The 23818-nt window shown below is 34.5% G+C and overlaps 1 protein-coding gene across 1 annotated transcript in view; it reads right to left on the bottom strand.

Moving 5' to 3' along the window:
- ERBB4 (erb-b2 receptor tyrosine kinase 4) overlaps positions 1 to 21526 on the bottom strand; it is a gene marked incomplete at its 5' end in the record, with an annotated part of 585211 nt that extends 563685 nt beyond the window's left edge. The window contains 2 exons of the mRNA XM_080799443.1: positions 20912 to 21063; positions 21514 to 21526. Of these exons, the coding sequence (XP_080655569.1) occupies positions 20912 to 21063; positions 21514 to 21526 (165 nt within the window). The remainder of the gene's footprint in view (positions 1 to 20911; positions 21064 to 21513) is intronic.
- Positions 21527 to 23818: the final 2292 nt, after the last annotated feature.

The following is a 23818-nucleotide window of genomic DNA, read 5'->3' as shown; positions in this document are numbered from 1 at the left end:
TAATATTTTCATTTTATGAAAGAGAAACAGGAAACTCAGAGAGTTAAATAATTTGTACTGTATCACATAATCAGAGAGTTTAAAATCTTGGTTTTCTGTTTTTTCATTACCTATTTGAAATTAGCACTGTGTGAGTTTGAGGCAGGCAAGTATAAAGACACAGCAAAAGCAAGAGTGACATGAGACTTATATGGAGGATACCCAAAAAGTAGCTCAGCGTGTAGACAGAGATGCTTTCTGAGACATCATTCAACAAGCAAAACTGTTAATCAAGAAAGATCATGAAATGTCAACTAATTCCAGGCAAGATGAAATCTAATAAGATGTTGGTTAGTAAGTTTTAAACCTCCCAAGACAAACCACCCAAGTATCTTATCATTTGAATAAAAGACTGTAAAGTGAAAAGTATTCAATAGTAAAGGAATGAAGTTTTGAAGAAAGATAAGAAGTATGTTCACAGGACATGCTAGTGTTTTCTATGTTATACCTTAATACTCTCCAAGTCCCTGTTGGATATAGCCTAGGTAAGAAATGCTATAAATGAATAAAGTAATAATGGAAAATCAGGGGGAGAGTTAGTGATTTCAAAAATGCATCACCTACTTCTAAACACCTTGTTAAATATATTATTAAAAGGTTAGCAATGTTATTATCTGCCTTTTGAGAAGTCAACCTATAACTGAACAACACAGAGTGTTTGCCAGGGAAATAGTGTAGTTCTTTAAGAAAATGAAGTGTCAAAAAATTACAAAGACCAGAAGTTTTCCACCAACTTTGTACCAAATGCACAACATTCCGTCCCTCCTTTCTTGATCCATCTCAACTGAGTACCCACCATAGAAAGAGAACAGAATTTTATGGTAGAGACAGCAATGCCCAGTAGAATGGGTATAAGATTTAGACATAGAGAGACCTGAATTCAAGTCCTAGCTACACCTTCCTTTTTGCTGTTTGACTTTGGCAAATTTGATCTTCTCTGAACAATGTTGTCACTGGATTACTGTGAATATATAAAAGAAATGCTCAGGGACAGGAAGAGAGTTAAGTGGGAACCTATAATGTGCCAGGCTCTTTAAATTCATCTTTTCTTTGCTGCTTTATGGTGCCAATGGCCCAGTGCCTGGAAAATACAAGGTGTTCAGTTAAGAGTTCCTGTCCATTTGCCCTATCTAACAAGGCACCCCATTATATTGTTAGAATGCTCTAATTGTTAGCAAAATTTTTATTTTAAGCCAAAATCGGCCTCCTTTTAACTTCTGCCTAATTCTGTCTTCTGGAACAACTCAAAACTAGGCCACTCCCTTTTCTATGAGAGCCCCTTAAATGTCTGAAAACAATTACCATGTTTCCCTTTAGTATTCTCCTCACCAGGGTCAACACACCCACTTCTTTCAAACTGTTACTTTTGAGACGCTTTCTGGAAACATACTGTCCCAATTGCCTATTATAAACACAATCTAAGTCAGTCAATTCTATCTTTAAATGCAAGGTCTTTATCTGAACATAATAGTCCAAATGTAGTCTGAAAAAAGCGGTGGACTCTGTGCTGAGCAGCTTACTGACCAGTGAATTAGACTAGCTTTTGAGCAGCATTCACGGCAGCAGGATATGTGACTTGTTCCCATGTATTTGAGGATGGGGCAGGGGGTGGGTCGGGTCTGTTACACAAGACAGGATTAAACAATTAAAAAGCAATAAAGACTAGATCTATTTCTGTGGGAAAACATATTGTAACAATTTGCTGTGAGGTTTCCCCTGTAGTTAAACTACAGATATGGTATGAATTCCATAATGAAGATGTAGAAGGCATTAATTGGGCTTAATTACCTGTAAAGTTAAACTTTGCTATGAGTTCTCAAGTAAGTCTCTTCAGAATGTTCCGGGTTTAGGTTCTGCCAGCCACTGATGCATGACCCTGAGCAAGTCAGTTAACCTTTCTGGGCCTCAACGCCCTCATCAGCAAAATGAAATTGTCCCACTACTTCACAGGGATGGTGAGACTCGCTCAATTAAAAAGACAAATTGTGCATAAACACAAAGATACCGGGGCAAAAGATGCCTTATAAATCTTGAATAGAGAAGTCAAAGGTTTTTAAGGTGAAGCTCTCTCACGCGAAAGATTAAAAATCTAAGCAATTTGGGAAGTGGTGTGGAGTACATTTTAACATGCTGTATTTATTAGCATATTTCTGCACTCTCGGCTTCCCTCAGCTCACCCAAACCCATCCTGTCCACAGACTTTTATGTATTATTTGCTTCTCTTTTCTTCTAAACTTTTTCACCTGGCCTATCCCTTCTGAGAGGACTCAACTTCTTTCCTTTTGTCATATTCCTCTTTATTTGTGTCACAGGTCAGTTAAATCATACCTTTTGCTTCCTTAGGAAGGATATTAGATGGCCAGTTGTAGGAGTGCTGATACGTTCCCAGCAACCTTCATGCGGATTAACAAAGCAAATGCTGTTGGTACTGCCTCACAGAAACAAAATGAAAACTGGAGACAAAAAGCCTAGCTAAGTCACACACTCCAGTGACAGCTGATAAATCCTTTAACTGATAAGGAGGAAAATTCAAAAGGGACTTTCCCAGAGCAGAGTCATCTGTGAATTCCGTTACCAGAACTGCTTTCAAGTTAGTCCCAGCAATAAAATGGCAGCTCCCCGTCTTTGTACATGTGTTAGAACTACACGCAGCAAACAAAGAGCCAAGCTTTTTTAGGGGACTACATCTCTTAGACAGAAAACTAGGTTATTGCCCCCAAATGTTTAAGCATGGCCAATCTTTTGCTAAGCTTAACTTTGCCTGATGAACCTCTATCAGGGTTTGGGGAAAAAAAAAAAAAAAAAAAAGTAGCAGCCCTCTAGTTTTTGCAAACAGAAATTATACTGATAAATGCTTTACTAACTCCATTCTCTGGCTACCGTCCCTACACAACATTCTCCTATGCCCTGATGGGTGGGCCTTAGGTACAAAGCACATTTCTTTTAAGAGAATCTTTCTGAAAAACTGAAACTCAAGAAATGCCACTACACATCTTTGGAAACAACTAGCTCTCCTCCACCTGTTACGATTATAAGCAGGGAAATGTATGTATCCAAGTGCACAGTTGTGAGATCTTTTCCGTCTACTTCTTTACCCACGGCCTCTACATACAGTTAGTCATGAAGCCTTATTAAATCTTTGCTTACAAGGATCACTTGAATGCATCTCATGCCTTCAACTGTCACTGCAACCAACTGGTTCCAGGCTCTCATCAACCTGATGTCCAGGTTATTAAAACAGGTCCACAGTCCCATAAGATTTAATTCCGCAAAAAGTATTTTCACATGAATAACCTGTCAGATCTTAAAAGCTCACCACAGTTTGACTCTGACCTCTGTTTTCTACCTGAATGTCCTAGCACTTCCCAGTTTTTCTTGCATCTCAACTCTACCCCCAATACCACAAATTAACCCTTCCTTTTTTGTCTTTTCTTGCCTCCAAATTTGTGTAGTGCATGAAAAATAGAGATTTCCCAAGTGAAAGTACACCAAGAATTCCTTCCCCATTTTCTCTATTGTTTAAAAACCATCATTCTTTTTCCACAACTAACATAAGCTATATGTGTTCTGTGGAGTTTTAAAAAAGACTTTCTTTGTTTATTTGAGTTTAGGTTTACAACAAAATTGAGAGGAAGACAGAGATTTCTCATAGACCCCTTACCACTACAAATATATAGCCTTCCCCATTATCAACATCACTCACCAAAATGCTACTTCTTTTCTCTTTTCTTTATTTTACATATTTTTCACAGATTTTATTTATTTATTCGAGAAAGAAAGATAATGAGAAAGAGCATGAGCGGGGAGGAGAGGGAGAAGCAGGCACAACATCAACAGGCAGTTCAACATGGGGCTTGATCCCGGGACCCCAGGATCATGATCTGAGACCACGGCATACTTTCAACCAACCGAGCCACCTAGGTGCCCCTCCCCTTTTTTTAAACCAAGAATGAATCTGCATTGACACTTCAAAATCTCCCAAAGTCTATAGTTTACCTTAGGGTTCACTCTTGGTGCTGTATATCCTATAGGTTTGGACAAAATTATAATGACATATTTTTATTATTCTATTTTCACTGCCCTAAAAATCCTCCGTGATCTGCCTATTCATCTCTCTCTCTGCCTCTCCATCCTACCCGCCAAGAAACAACTCTTTTAACGTCTCCATAGTTTCGCCTTTTCCAGAATGTCATGTATTTGGAATCATATATTATGCAGCTTTTCATTTTGACTTCTTAGTAATATGCATTTAAGGTTCCTCCACGTCTTACTTTCATGGCTTGATACCTCATTTCTTTTAAGCACTCAAATAGACTCCATTATCTGGATGTACCACAGTTTATTCATCCATTCACCTACTGAAAGATATCTTTGTTGCTTTCAAGCTTTGGTAATTAAAAACAAAACTGTTATAAATATCCGAGTGCTGGTTTTCTGTGGACATAAGTTTTCAACTCCTTTGAATAAATATTAAGGAACAGAACTGTTGAATCATATGATAAGAGTGTATATAGTTTTGTATAGATTTACCAAACTGTCTTTAAGAGTGACTTGCCTTGTACTTGATCCCAGTGGGAGAGCTTCAAGTTTCTTTCCATTAAGTATGATGTCAGCCATAGGTTTTTTGGTTGATAGTGTCTATCAAGTTGAGAACATTCTTCTCTATTCCTAATTTTCATAATGAATGGCTAAATTTTTATCATGAATAATTTTATCATGAATAATTTTATCATGTTGGATTCTGTCAAATCCTTTTTTTGCATCTATTGATATGATCATGTGATTTTTTTTTAAAGTCTGTTGATATGGTAGATTACATTAATTGATTTTCAAATGTTGAACCAGATTTGCATTGATAAATTCCACTTGGTCATGATATATAACTCTTTTTATACTTCTTTGGAGTTAACTTGCAAATATATTGTTGAGGATTTTTATACCTATGTTCATGAGAGATACTGGTAGGTAGTTTTCTTTCCTTGTAATACCTTTCTCTGGTTTTGGCATTAGGGTAATACAGGCCTCAGAATAAGTTAGGAAGTATTCCCTCTGCTTCCATCCTCCAAAAGAGATTGTATAGAATTGGTATATATATATTTTTTTCTTAAATGTTTGGTAGAATTCACCAGTGAATTCATCTGGGCCTGATACTTTGTTTTAAAAGATATTTATTGATCCAACTTATTCAATAAAATAACCCTATTCAGATCACCAGTTTGTTCTTATGTGTAGATTGTGTTTTTCAAGGAAATGTTCCATTTCATTTAGGTTATCAAATTTGTGGGCATAGAATTATTCACAGCACTCCTTTATTATCCTTTTATTTTCCATGGTAACTGTTGTGCTGTTCCCATTTTCATTTCTGATATTACTAATTTGTGTCCTCTTTTTTTTTTTTTTTCTTAATTATCCTGGATAGGGGCTTATTGATTTTATTGATTTTTTTTTCAAGGAACTAGCTTGTGTATTTGTTTATTATCTCTATTGATTTACTGTTTTCAATTTCATTGATTTCAGGCCTAATTCTCATTATTTCTTTCCTACTGCTCACTTTGGATTTCATTTGCTATTTTTTTCTAGTTTCCTAAGGTAGAAACTTAGATTATTGATTTTATTTTTTTAAGATTATATTTTTAAATAATCTTTATACCCAACATGGAGCTCAAACTTACAAACCCAAGATCAAGAATCACATGCTCTACCAACTGACCCACCCAGGCACCCCAGATTATTTTTAGATCTTCCCTCCTTTTTAATACATGTATTTTTACTTTAAAATACCCACCAAGCATAATTTTGCTGCAGCCTATAAATTCTGCTAAGTTATGTTTTCATTTTCATTTAGTTCAAACTATTTTTTTAATTTCTCCTGAGATTTATTTTTTGATTCATTTGTTATTTAGAAATATATTATTTAATCACCACATATTTCAGGATTTTTCCAGTTGTCTTTCTGTTATTGATTTCTAGCTTAATTCCTCTGAGGTCTGAGGACAGACACTGCATGATTTCTATTCTTTTAAATTTGTTAGGGTCTCTTTTATTGCCCAGAATGTGATCTATCTTGGTAAGTGTCCCATGTGAGCTTGAGAAAAATGTGAAGTCTGCTGCCATTATATGAAGTAGTCGACAGATGTCAATGATAGCCAGCTGATTGATGGTGTTGTTGAGTTCAATTATGTCCTTACTGATTTTCTATTGCTGAATCTGTTCATTTCTGAAAGATGTGTGTTAAAGTCTCCAACTATGATAGACTCATCTATTTCTCCTTGAAGTTCTATCCAATTTTGCCTCATGTAGTTTGATGCTATATTGTTAGATGTTGTATATGGGTTGAAAATTATGTCTTCTTGGAGAATTCATATTTTAACATTATGTAATGCCTTTCTTTATCCCTGGTAATCTGCCTTCCTTCAAAGTCTGCTCTGTTTGATCAATATTGCAATTCCTGTTTTCTTTTGATTAGTGTTAGCATGGTATTTTTTTCCTCCATATATTTACTTTTAACCTATATGTGTCTTCTTTTTTTTTTTTTTTCTTTAAGATTTTTATTTATTTATTAGACAGAGATTGCAACTAGTCAGTGAGGCAGGCAGGGAGAGAGAGGAGGAAGCAGGATCCCCGCTGAGCAGAGAGCCCGATGTGGGGCTCGATCCCAGGACCCTGAGACCATGACCTGAGCCGAAGGCAGAGGCTTTAATCCACTGAGCCACCCAGGCGCCCCTCTATATGTGTCTTTATATTTAAAGTGGGTTTCTGGTAGACTTGGGTTATGCTTTTTTATTTACTCTGGCAATCTCTGTCTTTTAACTGGTATATTTGGATCATTTACATTCACAGTGATTATTGATATAGTTGGGTTAATATTCTACCATATTCATTAGTCTTAAAGAATTGTAGCCCTTGCCATTTGTTCCTACTTTTTTCTTTTACTCTTTTTCTGCCTTTTGTGGTTTTGAGATTTTATGTGATTTCATTCTCTCTCCTTTCTTAAATATCAGTTTTTGTTTTGTGGTTGTTTTTTTGGTTTTTTTTAGTGGTTGTCCTAAAGCTTGCAATATAAATTTACAATTAATCCAAGTTCACTTTCAAATAATATGTCACTTCATGGTTAATGTACCATATAATAAAAAATAACCCAATCCTTCCTCTCATTCCTTGTATTATTGTTATCATTCATTTCACTTACATATAAGCATATATATGTATGTAAATATAATATTCTTAAGCATACATAATTAAATATATTATTGCTATTTTTACTTTGAATGAACTGTTATCTGTTAAATCAATTAGGAATATGAAAATAAAAGTTTTTATTTTACCTTCATTTGTCCCTTCCTCAGCACTCTTCTTTTCTTTATGTAGATCTGACCTAATTTAGTCTCTTTAAAGATCTTCTTTTAACATTTCTTACAAAGTAAGTCTACTGGCAACAAATCACCTCAGATTTTGTTTGTCTGAGAAATTATTTATTTCTCTTTCACTTTTGAAGGATAATTTATCAGGGTGCAGAATTCTAGGTTTGCATTTTGTTTTTTTCTCTCAACAGTTAAATATTTTATTCCATGCTCTTCTTGGAGCACTTCTCTGGTTTCTGAGAAGTCAAATGTAATTCTCATCTTTGTTCCTCTGTAGGTAAGGCATTTTCCCCTGCTTCTTTCAGGATTTCTTTCTTTATCTTCAATTTTCTGTGGTTTGGAAATGACATGTCTAGGTAGAGTTTTTCTGGCATTTATTCCTACTTGGTGTTATCTGAACTTCCTAGATTTGTAGTTTCCGGTATGTGGCATTAATTTGGGGAAATCCTCAGTCATTATTGTATCAAATATTTTTTCTATTGCTCTCTTCTCTTTCTGGTATTTCCATTACGTGTATGTGACACCTTCTCTAGCTGCCCAACAGATATTATTTATTCTATTCTATTTTTGACTGTTTGTTTTCAGTCTAGGTTCTCTTTGCTTTTCAGTTTCCAAAAATCCTATTGAGATATCCCCTAATTCAGAGATTCTTTCCCCTGTCATGTCAGTCTGTTAATAAGCACACCAAAGGCATTCTTTAATTCTGTTCCAGTGGGGTTTTTGTTTGTTTCTTTGTTTTGTTTTTATCCTTTTTTTGGTTCTTTCTTAGGATTTCCATCTCACATTGCCCATCTGTTCTTGCATACTGTCTACCTTATCAATTAATGCTCTGAGCATATTAATCATAGTTGTGTTAAATTCCCAGTCCGATAATTCCAACAACACTGCCATGTCTGGTTGTGATGTTTTCTCTGTCCCTTCAAATTGTGTTTTTTGCCTTGGGCATGCCTTGTAATTTTTTTTTTTTTTAATAGACAAGATGGGGAAAAGGATTTGTTGTAAATAAGTTATGGGGTGGCAAGGTGTAGGGGAAGGGGAAGCATTCTATAGTCCTATAATTAGATCTCAGGCTTCTAGTGAGCCTACGCCTCTGGACTGTGAATATCATGAGTGTTTCTTAAGGGTTGTTGTTTTTTTGTTTTTTTTTTTGCTTTGTTTTATTTTGTTTTTCTGTTTTACTTTTTTGTTTTGTTTTGTTTTTTGTTTTCCTCCCCTATTAGGTGGAACAGGGTGGCTAGATTAGGCTCTGGTTAACTAATTTCCACTGAGGGCAGGCCTTGTTAAGAAGAATGCATTTCAAAATGGTTCATTTTCTCCTCCCTGCGTAGAAGCCTGAGGGGATTTTTCTCAGGATATTTACTACGGGCAACTGCTCAAGCCCCTGGAAATAAATCTCATCATACTGTGGAGCTCCCTCTGACTGGGCCCTCCTAGTTTTTAACTCTCATAGTTGTCTGCCCTAATCCTCCAGCAACCTGCCAATTACAGTTCAGTTTTTCCTACCCCAGCAGTGGTTCACACAGTGGTTTTAGCTCTGAGTCTCTGCTCTAGTTAAAACTTAGTTCTCCATATTTGCTTGTCAGTCTCTACCATCTTGGCGGCAGTAATTTGCCCTATGTACTCCCCTTTCTTACGGATCCAAGAAAAGTTGTGGATTTTTCAGACTGTTTAGACTTTTACTTAATGTTAAGATGAAGTGATAACTTCCAAGTTCCCTATACATGGGACAGGGAACCATTCCATGACCCCTTTTTATGCTACCCCAAACACACACACCTCTAAATACATACCATTCAATCATCCATCATTTATCTCACACTTTGTGTGTGTGTGTGTGTGTGTGTGTGTGTGTGTGCACAGACAGGGTGAAAGGGGCTGGAAATATAAAGATAGATAAAATATAGTCCTTGCTCTCAAGAGGATTAGAATCTATTCTGGGTATGTCTATGGTATTTACCACCTATACCACTCTTTCAGTATTTACAAGGTTTAAGCTAAGGACTGCTAACTTATAGCTCTATGTTTACTTCTTTGTAAAGCACAGCACAAAAAATTACAGACCTGGCAATCAATAAACACCTGTTTTTTGATAAATAAAAATAAATTAATAAAATAAATATAAATATATGTAGGAGTTGCCTTATATCAATTTCCCTCAAAACGTGTTCTAAGTTAACAGACGGGTCATTGACAAACAGTGGGCAGTAGCAAGGCAACATGAAAGTGTCTGAACTATGAAGTGAAAGAACTGGGTTAAAGGGCTTGCTTTGTCCATTAGCAGTACACTCCTGAGAAAGTGACTCAATTTTTTGAAGCCTAAGTGTCATCACTTACAAACAAGAATAATAACACTTAGACATAAGGTTGCAATAAGAAGTGGAGGATAGAATCAGCATAGCGCTTTATACCTCTCTCAACAAATCATAAGTATCAGATATTAGTCCATGACAACCTAAAGGTAATTCTAAAAGTGCCTATACATACTGTGTTTCTTATTACAGAGAATATAGTTTCAGTATAACAAAATTCACTGAGAGAAAACCATTTAACCCAGTTTATGTGCTCAAAGAACAAAAGTTGATTGGACATTTATTCTCATTTGCTCGAAATATAATCTATATAAATTGATGAAAATGCAAAGTGCATCCCACAGTCCAACACATTCCTACACAGAGTCATATATGCTGTCATACAGATATACACTAACTACTAAAACATTAATTTTGGGGTGCCTGGGTAGCTCAGTGGGTTAAGCCTCTGCCTTCGGCTCAGGTCATGATCTCGGGGCCCTGGGATCGAGCCCCGAATTGGGCTCTCTGTTCGGCGGGGAGCCTGCTTCTCCCTCTCTCTGCCTGGCTCTCTGCCTACTTGTTATCTTTCTCTCTCTCAAATAAATAAATAAAATCTTTTAAAAATTAAAAAAAAAACACACTAATTTTGCTTGGATTGGGGTGGGGGGCAGCGATGGCAATACAGATTGAACTTGGGATACATGTTAATGTTTGAGGATTTTCTAAAATGAGAAGTGTGGAAAGGCATTCCAGAGAGGAAGAAAATTGCATGCAAAAGCATAGAGACCTTACTTTGTAAAGAGTAACTGGATACAGGGGATCATAATATAATGGAGATATAATATAATAGAGAGAATCTCAGATATTCAAGGCAGTCCAGAGAAGAAGATACTTAGAGTTGTAAAGGTTATATGGCTTTGATCTTCACACAACTGAGTGCACAACTGGACTACTTACGTATCCGTTAGGTTTTTAATGTATCAGTGTTAAGTACCTAAGTTAAGTTTCCCATGTTTCCACTGTAGGTAGATATTATTTATTATAAACCAAATCATTTCATGGAATATAAATAAAAGACACCATTGTTTCTACTTGACATTAGGGAGAGGAGATTCAATTAGAAAAGTAAATAATGTAAAGAAAAAAAGATGCCAGTAAAATCATTTTCTTTTCCTGACTATAAAAGTTATGAAGAGTATAAGAATTCATTCTTATTGTTATTCAATTTACTTATTTATTCATTCCAAAAATATTTGCTGAGCAGTCACTATATGATAGAGACTCTATTATGTGCTAGAATTCTACAGTAAACTAGACATGGCCCTTGCCCTCAAGGTATTTACTATTTAGAAGAGTAGCAAAAATTAAACAAATGCTTAAGTAATTGCTATAAAGGAAGTGCTACAAAGAATCATAGAGTGCTATGAATGTAATAATGGGAAGAATTCAGTAACATATGGGAGTTAGTAAAGCTTCCCTCAAGAAATGACCTTTAAAAAGAGTTTGAAATTTAAACAGAACTTATCCCAGGCAGGAATAAGGGTATGTATTTATATTTTTTGGTGGGGGAGAAGGTCTTTGAATGAAAGGAAGGGCAATCAAGCTAGAGAGAGCTTAATATAGAAAGGAAGTTGGCTAAGCCTGAACGATAGCCATGAGTTTTAATGTTATCAGCAATGGTGGAGGACAAAGCAGGGGCCAAATAATATAGGAACTTAAGAATTTTGGCCATTGCTCTCAGAGGATGGGAATTTTAAGAAAATAAGTAATATAATTCAGCATAATAGCCAAATTTGCTTATACTTTTTACCTCTTTTTCTTTCATGAACTCTTCCCAATGCTTCACTGATGCCTCATTAAATTCTTTCATGAATGTTTCCCAATGATTCTATGAGATGATGTCTTATAGACTGTTGAAACAACTCTCACTCACTATGAAGAGAGTTTGTACATTTTTCGCTATTGATTAATTCTTAAAAACAGCCAAGAGTTTGATGTGCGATTTCACCTCTCTGAAAATACAAAATCACTACCATGCAAAACTGAACCTCTAAAAAAGCTTTATAAAAATTTACTGTCAAGTTCTCAGAACACAGCTCAATAGAGGCTACCTAAGGATTGGGAGAAGAAAGAAAGAAACCCAATAGGGTTAGATACAGTCTACATCTACTAGTGCCAGGCACTCCGATAGGTACTTTTTTTTCCTTTTTTTTTTGAAATCTGTGTGGCACCAAATTGCTTAAGGGGATTTATTTCAACGTTCAATTACATATTCCGATTTCCATGTAGAAATTGAATAGAAATGATTTCAAAGAGGCCTATCGTTAACTAAAACAAACACCTTAAATTTATCATTTTCATTATATATTTTAATATAATATTTTACAGTTAAATGGGTTCAAATTAGGGATTAGGAGAAATAATTGCAGTGCCTCTAAATGCAGCAGTCTTCACATTTTATTTGTACACTTTTGAACTTTAAATTATACTCTATGTGATTGAAGAGAGACCTTTAAAATTGGTTTGGTCTCCTACAATATGGTTCATCTTTTCTTTTTTGAAAGAAACAGTGTTCCATTTTAAGAGTCAGAGAAAAATAAAGCTAATTAAGAGGTTCATAGTTATGAATTTTTAAAAGCCTTTATTTGATTATAATCTTCTGTTTGGATTTTAGATTCAAAAGGTAGTCCACTGCCAAAATGTTTCTAGTTACTTTTAAAAACTCACATAAATATTTGTTTAATGATACTTTTTATATTTTATTCAAAGCCCTCTCTCTTTGAATCAAGGTCTTTGCTACTTACAAATAAAAGAAAGAAACTTTTTACACTCAATTCCCCTGAGCAAAGAGTACCTAAGAATCATAGAGTGAAATGGGTTTGTTACTTGCATATTTTACTAATTAAGGTTAAGATAAGCCTATAAATTCATTATACTCACCGTTTAAGCCAAATTTAAATACCACAACCTCCAGAGATACAAAGGAACACATTGCATCTGCTCAGCATTCTAATAAATTCATTTTTAATTTAAGTACATTTGCAACAAGGGCATTTTTTTTTCTGGAAAATGCATTACAATTTAGGGACTTAAAAACTTATTTTAAGGAGTTTTCAGTAATATTCTCTTAGAAACATTATATAGGTTTAATATTTTATAAATTTGACTCAATCCTAGAAAGTGGTTACTAATTAATACTTATATATCAGTATAAATGGCCAATAATTTATATTTATTATACATATATTTATATATATTAGAATTATAAATTATATGGATATATTTCTTATTTCTACCCTTCTTTCCAAAACTCCTTCAAATATTTATTCTACTTAACGTACATCTTTTTATAGGTAGTACTAAATTTATTTTGTTTTTAATATTTAGAGAAAACTGTTAAATATTTTTATTTAATATTTCATTTAAAGGATTAAGAAGAAAGTTTGAAAATATGCTTATATAACTGCTGAAGCAAAAATATAGCCATTTTCTTCTTTTATCATGTAAGAGAACTGAAGAGCAGCAGGATTTGAGTCATGTATATTTTCAGATTAAATGGTATTTAACCTTTGAGGAAATTTTGTTTTTTCCCTAGGCCAAGTATAAATTGCATAGCTTTTTAAAATGCAATACAACTTCTATGATTAGATTAAGTACAAAATCAAATTTCAATTTAAAAGCCAGCTGTAAATACATACACGCAAAACTGCATATGTATTATATTTAACAGTCTTAAAACAGCTTTCAGAAACTATCAAAGCTTTGAAAGTTCCATTTAACCCAGAATGTCTGCTTTGACCCAACAGACATATTTAAACATTATTCTACTTCCTTTTTGGTATTCTCCATTTCAATCAGCTAAGATTTCTTCGTCAAAATACCGAACATACATTATGTTTTACCGTAAGGGTAGTTTTGTGTGAAATTCAGTTAGAAAGAGAAATTAAGTAAAGATTTGAAACCGTCTATCTTAGTCTAATGTCTGTTTAAACATATTTCTTGAAGGTGCAGTTTCTTCGAACCGAATGATGATTCATTCTAAGTATTTTGGATATTGAACTTCATAGTCTTTTCTTGCCACTTGTCTCAATTAGTGACATGGAAGAAAAACTTACACTACTATGCTCAATGAGTAAATAGTTAAGGAATATAAATACTTTATATAAGAATCTTATTTAGTTGTCTACCATTTAATAGAGTTACAAATATATCACTTATTTATGTTACAAAGTAAATCAGGAAAATTTAGATTCAGGCTTGTTCTCCCTTACTATGCAGTACAAAATGTGTGTACAGCTTTGAAATAGATATGCCGTATTTGAAAATAATGTACTTACATCATCTTTCAGGTAAATATGAAAATATAATACATAAGGATCTACCTTATTATCTCACAGATGTCTCATCTAACTGGTGTTTTCCTCTTCAATTTTTTTATGATTCTAAAATAAGACTACTTTACTCATCCTGATTCTAATCAATCTCCCCAACACAATCTCTTGTCACACAAGTCATTCTATCGAGTATTTAATGAGCTAAACCCAGAGTCAATGGTCACCACTGTTTAAAAAATCTATTCAATAAATTATTTTCTAACCCAAAGGAAAAAAGCACTCTGTAAATTACCTATTTATTTTTAAATATGAATTCTTCAGTGTAGCATTTTTTTTTAAAGATTTTATTTATTTATTTGACAGACAGAGATCACAAGTAGGCAGAGAGGCAGAGACAAAGAAAGAGGAGGAAGCAGGTTCCCTGCTGAGCAGAGAGCCTGATGTGGGGCTCCATCCCAGGACCCTGGGATCATGACCTGAGCCAAAGGCAGAGGCCTTAACCCACTGAGCCACCCAGGCACCCCTCAGTGTAGCATTTTGATAAATCATGCTATGCAGCAGACAGCTTAACCGAGGCACAGTTAGAGTTAAATGAGGATGAGAAGGATATGGGAAACAAATACAATTATAAAAACCACTCCCTACACTTTTGGATTTAATTCTGGTCATCTGCTTTGAATTGACAAAGGACAATAAAAGGTAGATCCTGAAGTTAGAAGTAGGTTGAAATGTAAATATTTCAGAACTTCATATTAAGCCTGACTGGTTACAGAAAGCTAAGCTAAGGAATAGGTGAAAGCAGAGTTACTTGTTGCAACATGAAAGTCATTACTGCCAGCATCATCCCTGATTATATTGTAACAGAACTATGCTAATGAAGCCAAGGTCTTAGGTTCCCGTGAGCCAGTCAGCATCTTGCAGTCTCTGAGTTACAGCTTTATCTGCCTTTCTGCAAACATGTGTCCTTACTCAGAAGAGGAACTATGTGTGAGTATAAAATAAAATAACATAAGTTCATTCCCAGCACTGGAAAAGCAATGCAAATTTCATGTCCAATGGACAGTGGATGTAAAGCAACATCCTCATACATGAAGGATCCCATATATAATCCTAATAAAGGAGAATGATAGCTCCATGACATTATATGATACTAATTATTAACTAAAAGACAAAGAAAATCTTTAAAATTAAAAATAAACATTTCCTTTGGTACAGAAATATGAACTATTTATATGATTTCTAATAAGAAATAATACTAGAATTTTATTTTTAAAAATAAAGTTCAAAATGGCATTATTTCTTACATATACAAAAAATTCCCTATATCTCTGTGCCAAATATACAATAAAAACAGCTAATTTTTTTTAAAAAAGATGTTTTCTCATAAACTTATTTTCCCATAATAACACGGGTTATTCATCATCTGAGGGAAGATACATTTAAGATATATTTTTGTTTTAAAAATCTATACTTTCTGGTCTTTTTCAAAGATATCACCTCTTGCTATCAATAACAAAATATTAATGCTGCTACTTGGAGCAATATCATAATGTATTAACTTATTTTGTATTCATTTTTCAGTAATAAAGACATCTATAACCATTATGATTCAAGACTTCAATTTTACACTATAGTATGGAGGTGTTCAATGAATTACTAATATTTTTAATATCCCAGGTCATAGGATCAAGTGTTAAAATAAATTTATCTCTTCACAATCCTAACAAACGCTATTTCCAAAACAATTTTCACACAACTAAATTCAAGCCACAGATTACAAATTATTACTTATTATAGTAATGGTTAAGGATAGGTATCCATACACCTCATATATATGCTACATTATGTATTGCTTTCCATTTAGTTGGCACCTAATACTTATTTGCTTAAAGTGAATATATAAAATAGAGAAAATAAATGTAAAGTATACATGCTGGTAGGTCTAAAAAGGTACCTTTTTAGAAGTATGGAGTTATTGAATGCCAGCAACAGCAAAGAGGACCAATGGAATGACAAAAGAGAGAAAACTCTCAAGAATTCTAATGAGGGTATAAGGTCTAAAAGTTCATTCCCATTATTTGCTATTATTTCACCTTGTTTGAGAGAGTTCACGAAGAGTAAGACAATAACACAAAATCTGTGATTTTTATACCTGTTGTTTTCTATTATATCTTAACCTTGGGACTGTGATAAAGTACATAGTAAATAAGTTTTAGGGCCTTTTTCTAGCCAACTCTGTGATGTCTCAGGGGTCTAATGTTAAATATTGTCAACTAGATCTTTTCTCCCAAGAAGAAATGCAAAAGCTTGGAGGTTACAACAAAGCTGGGTGAAAAGGTGCTTATAGAGATAAGCACCAAGGTTGATATAATAACAGTGTCTTAAAAATAATGCATTTCAAAGTATTTCAATGAAATACATCTAACAAAGATTGAGGAAGTATCTCCAAAACATTATAGGGTGGTTTTTTGTTTGTTGGTTTGGTTTGGTTTTTTAATTTACAATATAGAAGTACATCTTCCACTTCAAAAGCATACTTTTTTCTGTGTTCTTGAGATCTTGAGAGAGGTACTAGATGGGATATTTTGGTTTTAATCAAAGAAAACAAACGTATCTAGCTTAAGGAAAAGGGATAATATCAAAGTTACTCTCAAGTTCCAGGAGTATCCTATGGACTACTAGCTGTAATGCAACCAGTCATCAGAAGCAGACTGGAAACTGGAAATTCCCTCACCAGTAAATTGGGGTGAATGGTCATTCTCTCTTTCTCTGCTCACTGTCTGTTTAAGTGTGTTTGCTCCATTCTGCTGTCTGCACACCCCTCTCTGACATCCAAATGACAAGGAAAAAAAAAAATGACTATATTCTGGTACCAAAGGGGTCAAGAAATTAACTGACACAGAATGTGTCTTATACCCACACACCTGATCTGTGATGCTGTCATACTGAGATAACATGAGGAGAGGAAGACATATTCACCTAGAGAACATATAATACATGAAATAGTGATCTATAAAGTATTATTAAGTTTTATGAAAAATATTCATTTATTTGTCTTTTAGGCAGATACTTAATGAAAGCTTATGATATTTTAGGCACTGTTCTAGAGACTGACTATTCAGATAGCGAAAGAGGTAAACAGGGTACCAAGGTAAATTGCTCTCATGAATTATAGAAATTAGAGCAGTTTCATACAAAAAAATAATAAAACAAAAAACTATGAACTTGCTAATTAGAGAAGAAAATAAGGATGGAAGATCTTTTAAAAATAAAGGTAATTTCATCTGTTTTTAAAGACAGAAGTTAATTCCAGAAATAAATTTAAGATCCCTACCTATGATGTCTCTCTGAACACATTATAGGTTTGAGTCATTTGAGAGGAAGGGAAATTGCACACCTCTGTAAGTAGTTGCTCAGTAAATTAGTTATATAAATATATCTGAAGGCTATGTAATACATTGAATAGGTTAATGCAAGATTACTACTCACTAATATAATTCAAAACTTATTGGAAATATTAGCATAATGTAAAATAACTAGTTTTCCTTTACATGCACTCTACTTATTATAATGTGCCAATATTGGACAGATTACGTACTTTGGAGGGAAGCCACTAAGAACACAAATGAACCATAATGCAGTTATCTGGAGTGAAATTTTTATATTACAGTTTTTCCCTGCTATCTGAAAGTAGAGTGTTCCTATTAAACCCTCCCTACTCCAAAATCATACAAAGCAAAGAAGCAATTATCATTTCGTAAAAGTGAAAATCCTCTTCAGATTTCTTCTGGTTAGTGAAAACAGAGAGTCAGGTAGGTCTTACATAAAACTGAAGTGACATAAAGTGAGTTTTGACTAGCGGAGAAAGCCTGGAAATGGAGAGCTTTTAGCATATTCTAAGGCACACTTAGAATACAGTAGCATAATAATACAGTAGCTAGTTGTGCCTGCTTTTAGGGCTCATTCAGAAAAGTAGTTAGAACACTGACATAACCAAAAAACAAAAAATGGGGTATCTAGAGAGGTCTGTCCTTTGCCCACTTTCTGGTCTAAGTATTCTCAATTCCTCTTGACGATTTTATCTAAGCCCCAAAGGTTAACTTATTTGCATGCTGATGTCCCCTAAATACCTGTCTATAATATAAGGCTTTCCACCTCTCCAATTTAATATTTTATTCCATCCCCAAATTTATCTTCAACCATACTACAGTATGGGTTCCGTGAAGGTGAGAATGATGTGTAATTTATTTGCATGCATATGTCTCATCTCTAAAGCAGTAAACATTAAGCACACACTTAATACCTCTGACTCTGGACCTTCTGTCTAAGCCAGCACTTATATTACTCCCATTGGAATGCCTTTCTCTTCTATCTACCCACTTTGTAAGCCCCTATTCATTTTTTCATGATTCAACTCAAGCACATCTTTGATGAAATCTTTCCTGAGTCTTTCAGAACTAGCCATTCCTTTTTTCACCCAGCACTCACACCTATAATTAACCCAAGACCATACCTTCATTCAGATTCTGGCTTCTCATTTCTGTTTGAGCAACTATAATTTTTTATATATGCATATATAATCATATTATACACATTATATATATACATTTATACACACATAAATGCAATACTTACATATTACTCATCTGTGACCCTCTACAAGACTGCAAGATTGTTGAAGTCAAGGACAATAGATTACTTGCTATTGTAATTTTGGGCTAAGACTATCTTTGAATGAATACTTATATGTCATGACTAGAAATGGCTAAAAGGAACAATAGATAAGTGAAACAACAAAAAAGGTGTTATTAGTAAGGAAAAAAAAAACTATTAGAGCTATCTCTAAATCAGTAGATGACAATAAAGATATGTTTATGGGGTAGTACCAAGTTTACATGAAATTTTGGAGATGCTACTTAGGTACGAACAATTATTTTTTTAAAGAAACAACTTAACTTTTGTCCCACATAGAAACCTTGATCATCCTTATTTTATTCTTTCCCAAATTTGTTTATTCTATTATCTTACTTTTTACTCAAAATGGCTCTTAAAAAGGTAGAATATCCAACAATATTAACCATGTTGCTCAAAGATCTGTAGATTACTTTCACATTTCTAAATATTAAAAATTGACTTGAATCTATTTTTTTAAAGATTGCCATTTATAATATCCATGACTATTTTTTGTTAAGCCAGTGGAATCTCATTCCATGTACAGCAAACAAAGTCAAGAAAACACAAGAAGAAAAACAAAGATCTTAGATTGCCTTTTAAAATTTTCTCATATTATTCTGATTGAATAAACTATTTAACCTATTTCTTTTCCCTGATTCAGAATTCAGATCTCAATTTTCCTTTTCTGTAACATCATTGAGCTTCTTGGCATTTCTAACCAAATCAGCTCATATGCCATCAAAATCTTATTTTGATGTTGAAGAATAAAATCTATCTGAAAATAATCAACATGGGTTAGAAGCTTGTAAACCAATTTTAATAACTAATGATGCATTCCTTTGAAGTGGCTATTCTAGGATAGCTTACAAGTATTCTCTTCTTGAAACAATAGTCCAAAAAAGAAAAAACAAAAATGTTAAGCTCTTCTAAGGCTCTCTTATTCTAGAACTTTCATCAGTTTTACTATTTACTTTTGATAAACAAAAATGCCATAACTAAATATCATAATTATTAAAAACTTTTGACATATCACCCGCAGAACCAGAGCTCTGATAATCAGGCAACAGAATACGAAAACGCCTTCAGTCCCTCTACTGATCCTAATATGATAGTCACTTTATAAACAGGCATCAGAAGCTTCATAGTGTTACTTAAGTTTTGAGGTGGTTTATTTTCTGAGGTTGTTGCTCTTCTGTATATATTTGTTACATAAATTCAAAGCATTTAAAAATCATTGCCTTTTTTTACTACTTATCCAAGTACAGAATTATTTAAATTATTATAATTCTTTAAATAATTCACTATATCCCAAACAGCTTACTGTATCAGTATTTGAAACACTTTTGTCTTGATTTACACAAGACCAAGAAATGTGTAAATACTACTGAAAAGATCAAATATATTATAGGGAATCTGTTATTTAAAATATATCTTGTTAGTTCTTACATAAAGAATAAATTCATAGGTATGCAGAAGACCATCTCTCTTTGAAGTTCAGATTTTCCTCTTGCCTACTCTGGTTAAAGCAAAACATAAGAAACTGAAGGCACAAAGCACTGATAGTCTGTTTAACAGACTGAGGACGTAAATGAGAGCCAAAACAAGTTTGCAAAAGGACTGGTTGTCTCTGAGTAACTTCATATATACACATATGCATTTATGTGCAAACATATATCAACCTACACAAGTACTTGTAATTCCCTGTGTCTAATTTAACTAATTTGTAGGTTTTCAAAAACAGATGACATTTTTCTTCTACAGATAACAGTTCTAATCTTATTATGGTAACATGGAGTAGTCTGAAATTTCCAAAGTGACAGAAAAGGGACAGGAAGTGAGATTACTAAAGTTACCAATTCTTATCTGATTGGTCCTCTGACTCTCCTAGTCCCCAGCCTAAGAGTTTTCCTCTTGCCTGCAATTCAGAAAAAAGCAGACTTGCTCGATATTATGCACCACAGGCTGACAAAATCTTTCATCAATCTTAGAGTAACAGTAACTGCTCTGAACCTAGGTATCAGTCATGATGGCACTGTTACTCTTGTTCTTTTCCTAGGCATGCCTCGGTATCTCTTATCTTCTGCCTACAGTCATGGTCCCTGCAGGCAGAAGAGTATCACCATCAAATACAAGCAAGCTGGTCTGTCTTTATGCATTGTGACACCACTGTCCACTCACAGAGAAGAGAAGAGAAAGAAAGAGACAGCTTTACCCGCAGAAAGGAGAGGTCCCGGTTGTGCTCGATGCTGGTTATCTCCAGGTTGCCCATGACCACCTCACAGTTTTCATAGTATTTGCGCAAGGCTCGATACTGCTGCTCCAGGTCAGAGAGAGAGCTCAGCTTGTTCTCTGTTCCTGCACACACTGCCAAGAAAAGAAGATACAGAGGAAGTTATATAACCTCTCCATGACATGCACAATGCCAATGTCTCTCTCAACACTCTATCCCACACACCCTATTCTGTTTCCCCAAATTAAAATATCTTTCATGCCATTATACCCATAAACCACACAGATATAATATCTTCTCTTTATTTTTTCCCCAGCTATATCATGATATGAGACATAACGGTGTATAAATTCAAGGGATACGATGTATATGATACACTTATATATTTTAAAATGATTAAAACCATAATAGCATTAGCTAACACCTTCATCATGTCTCATAATCACTATTTCTTTTCTGTAATGACATTTAAGATCTACTATGTTAGCAACTTTCAGGTATATAATATAGTGTTGTTAATTATAGTCACCATGCTATAAGTTAGATCCTTGGAACTTATTCATCTTATAACTGGAAGTCTGTACCCTCAGTCAGCATCTCCCTATTTTCCTCACCCCTGAGCTCTGGTAGCCACCACTTTACTCTCTGTTTCTATGAGTTCAGCTTCTTTAGATAAGACATATAAATGATATCATAGTTTTATCTTCCTAAGTTGCATGGATGAAACACAGAGACTAAGGCGGCATAGGTTTGAAAGAAACAGAGCAAAGAGTAAAAATTAAAGCGATCACATTTGTAGTCCATACATTTTAAACATATACTAGAAACAGAACATGTTACAAAATATGAGCTGTGATTGATATCAACTGGGTCTTCCCTCTGTATACTCATTAGTATTCTAAGGTATAATGGACTGATAGTAAAGGATCTCAGTGTGCCTTCTTTGACAGCGTGGATCTTGAGTCTGTTCACACCCGAGCACCGAGTGTACACACGTGTGTTCTTTATTTTCTGTCTGTGTTGATATTTGTCTTCCAGAAGTTAGAGTTTTGGTTATTACTTCTTATGGTTTCTATATCTGCCTGTACAAGATCTTTATCATTCAATGCACCAACTCTAATCTTCAGTAGACTAAGAAAAACTACATTATGAATCTTATAATAATACTATGGAAAGTTGAAAAGGAAATGAATGTGAAATAATCTTCTTAATAACTTACTTCTGAGTAAGTTATATAATATAACCAAATTAGGCAAGATATAAAGTGTAAACTTTGAAGAACAGAGCTGTATAATAAAGTCATAAACAGTTATATGTTAGGTACACAGAAATGACGAGTCATAATGCCTTGGCTGTATTCAAGGGAATGGGTTTCAAGAAAACGAGTTTCCATACACAAAGGAAAAAAAATATCTAGATGGATACATTCCAATAATTAAGACCATATTTTTAAAAGATTTTATTTATTTATTCTACAGAGAGAGAGAGAGCACAAGCAAGGGGAGTGGGAGGCAGAGGGAGATATAGACTCCCTGCCAAGCAGGGTGCTTGATGTGGGACTCGATCACAGGACCCCACGATCATTACCCGAGCCGAAGGCAAAGGTTTAACCAACTAAGCCACCCAGGTTCCGAATTAAGACCATCTTGACAACAGTTGTTGCCTCCTGACACATCAAAAATTAACAAAAACCTAAATCTAGAAGTCTTGAAGAATAATGCAGACCTTTGACCACAGTGCTAAAACAAACAAACAAATGAAAAAACCATAATCTTTCCCTGTCTGGATGTCTAGTTCATCAAACAGTATATTTTCTAGAAATATTCTTTTAGAAGTGGAATTGTGTCTTTTTCTGAAAGATGTATTGAAGGTTAAACCCCTGGTATCTGTGACTATGACCTTGTTTGGAAACAGGGTCTTTAAGTTAAGATGAAGACATTAGGGTAAGTCTTAAATTCAATATAACAGTGTCCTCCTAAGAAGAGGAAAACAGTATGTGGATACAAAGACACATGCAGGGATCGGGGAGGGGGGGACTCAAAAATGACATGTAACTATAGAGGAAAAGATGGGAATGAGATGCAGCTGCACACCATGGAATGTCAAGAATTGATGGCCATCCCTAGAGCTAGGAAGATGCTGCCCAGTCTCAGAGGCCCTGCTGATACCTTGATATTGAACGTTTAGCCTCCAGAACTATGAAAGAATAAATTACTGTTGCTTTAGGGTTTGTGGTACTTTGTTAATAGCAATTCTAGAAAACCAATTCATAATCTTTAGACTGTTTCTGAAATCTAACATATAAAGAAATGTTAAAAATCATTTCCTGGGCGTCTGGGTGGCTCAGTTGGTTAAGTATCTGCTTTCAGGTCAGGTCATGATCTCAGAGTCCTGGGATGGAGCCCCCCCATCAGGCTCCCTTTTCAATGGGAAGCACAATTCTGTGAGCCTAACATATAACTGTTTATGACTTTATTACAATTTCTCCCTTTTCTCCTTCTCCCTCTCCCTTTGTCCCTGCTTGTGTGCTCTCCTTCTCACTCATTCTCTCTCAAATAAAGAAATAAAATCTTAAAAAAAAATAATTTCCTCTCTCTAGGGTCCTGTCAGCTTATCACCTCCAAGCTACTTCCCCACCTTCTGAATGCCAAGTCTCTCACACACCATGCTGAAGCTCATCTGTTGCCACTGAGAATGCTGTTTTGTAGAGTGCTAGGGATAGAGGCAAAGATTTTGGGAATCCTCAATATCCGTTCTCTTCTTCCTTCAGAGTAATAATCTACTCAACCTTCAGCTGGGCATGTGGCCACCCCAAATAAAGATTTCATTTCATTGCTCCCCTTGGAGGTAATACTACATGACACTTTGCTAGAACTTCATTTAAAACAT

Source organism: Martes martes, assembly GCF_963455335.1.
Source record: "Martes martes genome assembly, chromosome: 3".
Classification (NCBI taxonomy): Eukaryota; Metazoa; Chordata; class Mammalia; order Carnivora; family Mustelidae; genus Martes; species Martes martes.
This window is presented reverse-complemented; position numbering and strand designations above follow the sequence as displayed.